Below are 7,586 nucleotides of genomic sequence, written 5' to 3' on the forward strand. Positions count from 1 at the left end.
GACACCCCAGGCAGGTGGTAATGAGACAGACACTTGCGGGCAGGTGGTAATGATAGAGACACTCCCAGGCAGGTGGTAATGATAGAGACACTCCCAGGGCTGGTGGATATGATATAGACACTCCAGGACAGTGCAATGATAGACACTCCAGACAGGTGGTAAATGATAGAGACACTCCCAGGACAGGTGGTAGCTGAGAGAGACACTCCCAGACAGGTGGTAATGATAGAGACACCCCAGGGCAGGTGGATATGATATAGACACCCCCAGGCAGGTGGTAATGAGACAGACACTCCCCAGGCAGGTAATGATAGAGACACTCCTATGACAGGTGGTAATGATATAGACACTCCCCAGGACAGGTGGTAATGATAGAGAGACTCCCAGACAGGTGGTAATGAGACACTCCCAGGACAGGTGGCAATGATAGAGACACTTAAGACAGGCAGTAATGATAGAGACACTCTCAGACAGGTGGTAATGATAGAGACAATTCCCAGGACAGGTGGTAGCAATGATAGAGACACTCCCAGGGCAGGTGGTAATGATAGAGACACTCCCAGGACAGGTAATGATAGACACTCCCCAGACAGGTGGTAATGATAGAGACACTCCAGGGCAGGTGGTAATGATAGAGACACTCCCAGGGGCAGGTGGGTAATGATAGAGACACTCCCAGACAGGTGGTAATGATAGAGACACTTCCAGGCAGGTGGTACGATAGGAGACACTTGAGGACAGGTGGTAATGATAGAGACACCCCAGGCAGGTAATGATAGAGACACTCCCAGGACAGGCGGTAATGATAGAGACACTCCCAGACAGGTGGTACGATAGGTATTACCCTAGGCAGGTGGTAATGGATAGAGACACTCCTAGGCAGGTGGTAATGATGGAGACACTATGGACAGGTGGTAATGGAGCAGAGACACTCCAGGCAGGTGGTAATGATAGAGACACCCCAGGACAGGTGGTAATGATAGAGACACTCCCCAGGCAGTGTGTGGTAATGATAGAGACACTCCCCAGACAGGCGGTAATGATAGAGACACTCCCAGGACAGGTGGTAATGATAGAGACACTCCCAGGGCAGGTGGTAATGATAGAGACACCAGGCAGGTGGTAATGATAGAGACACTCCAGGACAGGTGGTAATGATAGGTATTACTCCCAGGACAGGTGGTAATGAGATAGACACTCCCAGGCAGGTGGTAATGATAGAGACACTCCCAGGACAGGTGGCAATGATAGAGACACTCCCAGGACAGGTGGTAATGATAGAGACACCCCAGACAGGTGGTAATGATAGAGACACTTATGACAGGTGGTAATGAGAGAGACACTCCAGGCAGGTGGTAATGATAGAGACACTCCCAGGGCAGGTGGCAATGATAGACACTTCCAGGACAGGTGGCAATGATAGAGACACCCCAGACAGGTGGTAGAATGATAGAGACACTACTATGAGACAGGTGGTAATGATAGAGACATCCCAGGGCAGGTGGTAATGATAGAGACACCAGGGCAGGTGGTAATGATAGAGACACTCCTGGTGACAGGTGGTAATGATAGAGACACTCCCCAGGACAGGTGGTAATGATAGAGACACTCCCAGGACAGGTGGTAATGATGTAGACACTCCCAGGACAGGTGGTAATGATAGAAACACTCCCAAGGCAGGTGGTAATGATAGAGACACTTCCAGGGCAGGTGGTAATGATAGAGACACTCCCAGGGCAGGTGGTAATGATAGAGACACTCCAAGGACAGGTGGTAATGATAGAGACACTCCCATGACAGGTGGTAATGATGTAGACACTCCCAGGACAGGTGGTAATGATGTAGACACTCCCAGGACAGGTGGTAATGATAGAGACACTCCCATGACAGGTGGTAATGATGTAGACACTCCCAGGACAGGTGGTAATGATGTAGACACTCCCAGGACAGGTGGTAATGAGACAGACACTCCCATGACAGGTGGTAATGATAGAGACACTCCCAGGACAGGTGGTAATGATAGAGACACTCCCAGGACAGGTGGTAATGAGGTAAACACTCAAAATGTTCTCTCCAACAGGTAAGAAATGCTCTCTTAATCACGGTGCGTGGTGGTACAACAACTGCGCTAACCTTGCACCGTTGGCCAAGAGGAATTTCGACGGTACCATCCCATCCCTCTGTACCTATGTCATGAACGGCAAGAGCCTGCCCCTGACCGTGCGCTTTATCACCGTCATGATAAGACCGACTATTTGTGATGAACGTCAGAGTGTAATAGCCTTCAATACCCACACCTGTCAAGAACACAACGCTATGCCATAAGTCACATGTGTGTGTTCCTTACGCCCACACCTTTCACATACACACACACACCTGTCGCTTACACCTACACCTGTCTTCTACACCCACACCTGTCTTCAAAACCCACACCTGTCTTCAACACCCACACCTGTCTCTTACACCCCACACCTGTCTCCTACACCCCACACCTGTCTTCAAAACCCACACCTGTCTCCTACACCCCACACCTGTCTTCTACACCCACACCTGTCTCCTACACCCCACACCTGTCTCCTACACCCCACACCTGTCTCCTACACCCCACACCTGTCTCCTACACCCCACACCTGTCTTCAACACCCACACCTGTCTTCAACACCCACACCTGTTTCCTACACCTGCCTCAACAGTATCGCTGCCCCGCAGGTGTTAAGCCACAGTACTCAGAGGGGTGGACTACACACTATATTTTTCACAGGTGTTCTTGTAAAAATATATTTCGTTCGTGTCATATGAGGATTAGCCGCCACAGTTTATTTCACCTTGAGATTAACTTAATCTAACCAAACCAAACCAAACCAAACCAAACCAAACCAAACCAAACCTTTACCAAACAGAACCTATCCTAACCTAACCTAACCTAACCTATCCTAACCTAACCTAACCTATCCTAACCTATCCTAACCTAACCAAACTCCCAGGTAACGTTTAATTATTAGGTACACAATCTAGGTGTGCCTAATTCTCACGTGATCTAATTTAATAATGCCTAACCTACATAATCTCTTAATAATTGAGTTAATATTACATTACATAATAACAATTAATTACCTGTTCTTCATAATTAATCCTGCTTAATGTTCCAGATCTTATGAGTCAACATCTTTGTGTGTCCATAATGTGGGATATTTCATGTGTATTTTTAGCTGCTGTTTTTAAGCATACTGTATTATATAACAACAAATACTTGAAATATTATAATAGACATTACTTAACCTAACCTAACCTAACCAAACCTAACTTAACATAACCTAACCTAACCTAACCTAACCAAACCTAACCTAACCTAACCTAACAAAACCTAACCTAACCTAACCTAACCTACCCTAACCAAACCATAACCTAACCTAACCTAACCAAACCTAACAAAACCTAACCTAACCTAACCTAACCTAACCTAACCAAACCTAACCTAACCAAACCAAACCAACCTAACCTAACCTAAGCCACCAACCTAACCTAACCTAACCAAACCTAACTAACTAACCAAAACCTAACCTAACCTAACAAAACCTAACCTAACCTAACCTAACCTAACCTAACCTAACCAAACCTAACCTAACCTAACCAAACCTAACAAAACCTAACCTAACCTAACCTAACCTAACCTAACCAAACCAAACCTAACCTAACCAAACCTAACCTAACCTAACCTAACTCAAACTTTAACTACAGAATAAAATATTAAAGTTCTCGTAAGTTAAAATATCCGAGAAAATAAACAAAAATACAGTGAAGGTCGAGTCTCAGGTCACTTTGGACGCCATCTTTTTTTTGCCCTATAATATTATGAATAGTTAGACGATAATGTTACGTGTCCAGGTAAAGGGTTAAAGGTGATTTATTAATTTGGTATCTATTAACTCTCTCTCTCTCTCATTCTCTTTATTTCCAACTCTTTCTCTCTCTTGTCTCTCATTTTTACTTGATTTGTTACTCTCTCTCTCTCTTTCTCTCTCTCTTTCTCTCTCTCTCTCTCTCTCTGTCTATCTCTCATTCGCTTTGTTTTGTAACTCTCTTATTTTTTCATAACTTTCTCTCTCTCTCTCTTTTTTTTTCTCACTCTCTCATTTTCCTCTATATTTTTCGGCTTCGCTTACTCTCTCTCTCTCTCTCACTCTCTCTCTCTCTCTCTCTCTCTCTCTCTCTTATTTGACCTATGGGGATATTTCCCGGACGTTCATTGGTTCATCGTCAGCCAATGGCAGGCCGAGGGGGGAAAAAATACCAAAATTTATGCTTACGGCAAAAATTTAATCCAGTTTTTGTCTCGTTGACCAGGGAGGGAAGGTAGGAGTTATGACCTCTAACCACACACTTTAATATTACGTGTGAGAGAGTGAGAGAGAGGGTGTGAGAGAGTGAGAGAGAGGGTGTGAGAGAGAGGGTGTGAGAGAGGAGAAGAGAGAGAGAGAGTTATGAGAACACAGAATATATCACATACAAAACATTCATTACTTTACTCTAACTCACAAAATAATTCATTCATGTCAAATATTTTCTCTTCTTGCGTAAATAAAGAATATTAAATAACTTGGAGTCCCACGTTAGTGTTAAAAATGTTAGATAGGTTCGTGGTGCAATAAACAAATACATTATGGCGAGAGAAACGTGCCTAAGATATTTACCAGGAAAACGTTGCGTAATATGTAAATAATGGGTGACGTAAGGCGCTAAGATATTGGACAAAAATATACGAAATGCCAATGACATACACAGGAAAATATAGAACAGAATTAAGGCAAATGAAGAAAGATAATGAATGAGTGATAACAAAAGAAAACGATAAAGATTAAAGATTGAATGAAAGGAAGAACTTAAGTATCCCCTTAGCTAATTTGTTTAAAATGTCATTAAAAACGGGTGTCGTATTAGATTTCTGGATGATAGCGAATGTGATGCCGATTTTCAAAGAGGGAGATAGATCACTATCCTCTCACTACCGTCCAATCAGTTTAATAACAATTGTAGGCAAATTACTGGAAGTAATAATTACAAACTCAATTCGAAATCGCCTGGAGAAGCACAAATTGATCAATGATTCCCAACATGGCTTCACAAGCGGGAGTTCATGTCTGATAAACATATCATTCTTTACAACTGTTTTCGAATCAGTGGACGAGGGCCACAAATATGACGTGGTTTACCTCGACAGGGTCCCCCACGAAAGACTAATACGTAAAGTGGAGGGTCCTGGAATTGGAGGGGATATTCTAAATTGGATTAGGGCGTGGTTACAGGACAGGAAACAGCGAGTCAGTATTAACGGAAGGCAATCTAACTGGGGGACGTCACTAGTGGAGTTCCCCAAGGCTCAGTACTTGGACCATAACTATTTATTATATACATCAACGACATAGATATCGGCGTAGACAGCAACGTAAGTAAATTTGCTGATGACACTAAAATAAGGCGTATAATTAAATCTGACGAGGACTCCACAAAACTACAGTAAGATCTAAACGAACTTTTTCATGGTCTGAAAGATATATGTAGGAATCTTAAACCAAGACAACAATGCGTATATGCTCGAAACAAGGCTAACAAAGGAGTGTTAGTTACAAAACTGATACATTTTTCTGTTCATAAATGCTTCGGGTTCACGAGTCTGAATCTCTGGGTTTGTGGTTCAGGGGTAAAGGCGACAGGACTTGTGTGGGCGACTGTACTGTACATGAACGAGGATCACTTACACGATAGGTTTTTCTTAAGTAATTAATGGTGACTTAAAGGAATATGACACCTATGATTTTGATTGCAGAATGTGGGCAGGAGTCTGAAGTTGAGGGAAATTGTGGGGTTGAAACGCGTAATAAACTGAGCAAACCTAACCTAACCTAACCAAACCAAACCAAACCAAACCAAACCAAACCAAACCTAACCAAACCAAACCTAACCAAACCTAACCTAACCAAACCAAACCAAACCAAACCAAACCTAACCTAACCAAACCTAACCAAACCTAACCAAACCAAACCTAGCCTAACTTTGCCTTACCTTTGTCTTGGAGATATTTCTTCTTTATCAAACCCAAACGTGTTTATGTTCACGACAATGGCAGTCTGCACAACACTCTGGCCACTTTAAGGTAGTAAACAAAACACCACGAGCCTTAAAATATATCAATAACACAATAACACATTAAAACACATTAAATGGTTTCCACTCAGACACACAACACCTCTCACTCACCGGACACAAACACAGACTGAAGCAAGTTCCCATAACCAACACTTGGTCATGCGCAGAACTATCACGTGACACTCTTAAGTACCTCTGATTGGTTCAAGCATGATCATATGAAATTCACGTGAAGTAAACATTAAATCCCACGAAAAATTGTACCAGTGAACTTAAAGCCCACCCAAGTTGTAAGATTTTTCATAACTATATAATGAAAATGACGAAAAAAAAAAAAGCTATAGATTTCCTCCAAAAACGTAATTGAGAAAGTGAGTCAGAGTAACGAGTCTCCGAACTGACTTACCCTGACTGTCATCTGGTCCGTTGTTGTGTCTCACTTGGGGTCGATGCTGCTTCAGTTGGGTGGGAGTGAACCTTTGACCCCCAACTAAACGCTATCAAATCTTAACCAAATTAAGTTATTAAAAAGAGATAAATACTAGTGAGATAGAGAGATAATAGAGAGAATTAATTAAGTTACCAAGAGAGATATTAAAGTGTTGAGATGACAGAGAGATACGATAGAGAACGATTGAGTTATTAAAGACTTACCTAATTAATTAATTCGACTACAGGTGAGAACAATGAAACTTCACATTAATCTGTCGTATATAAGTCTTTTAATATTACAGGTAAGATAACAAACACACACACATACAACACCTGTACACACCAGGTATAACTTGACAAACAAACAAATAAACAAATAAAACATTGTTTGTTTTTTCTAGTGATAAATAACATCTATGTATACATGAAGACGCACATGTATAATTCTTCATGTACGAAATCCATGTGTACATGTGCACGTATTATGTGTATACAGGTCATTGAAATTGAATGCTCAGATTTTAAATTATTGTATATTAAAATCTGGTAAATTAATATATAACTTTAAAATCTGGCCATTCGCTTTCGATGGCCCTGTACTGAACACTGAGTTAGGAGAACACTGCAACACCTGTTTATGTCGACATGAATGGTGAACACTTGTAAACAACAATACGTTTTATGGTGGGATCGAACCTTGATCTTTTTGAGTGACAGACGAGTCATGTTTGCCACTGTGCAATCCCCGTCACTTACAAGGAGACCAGGGGCGTATTATTATTATTATTATTATTATTATTATTATTATTATTATTATTATTATTATTATTATTATTATTATTATTATTATTATTGTTCTTATTATTATTATTATCATTGTTGTTCTTATCGTTATTATTATTATTTGTGTTATTATTGTTATTATTATTATTATTATTATTATTATTATTATTATTATTATTATTATTATAATAATTATCATTATTGTTATTGTTGTTGATGTTGTTATT

The 7,586-nt window shown here is 41.0% G+C and overlaps 1 protein-coding gene across 1 annotated transcript in view; it reads right to left on the bottom strand.

Moving 5' to 3' along the window:
- Positions 1-2,133: 2,133 nt before the first annotated feature.
- The window catches only part of LOC121855881, a gene marked incomplete at its 3' end in the record, with an annotated part of 50,667 nt that continues 45,214 nt past the window's right edge, over positions 2,134-7,586 (bottom strand). Inside the window, exon 12 of the mRNA XM_042351046.1 lies at positions 2,134-2,297. Within this exon, the coding sequence (XP_042206980.1) occupies positions 2,134-2,297 (164 nt within the window). The remainder of the gene's footprint in view (positions 2,298-7,586) is intronic.

Source organism: Homarus americanus, unplaced genomic scaffold, assembly GCF_018991925.1.
Source record: "Homarus americanus isolate GMGI-L3 unplaced genomic scaffold, GMGI_Hamer_2.0 scaffold2071, whole genome shotgun sequence".
Classification (NCBI taxonomy): domain Eukaryota; kingdom Metazoa; phylum Arthropoda; class Malacostraca; order Decapoda; family Nephropidae; genus Homarus; species Homarus americanus.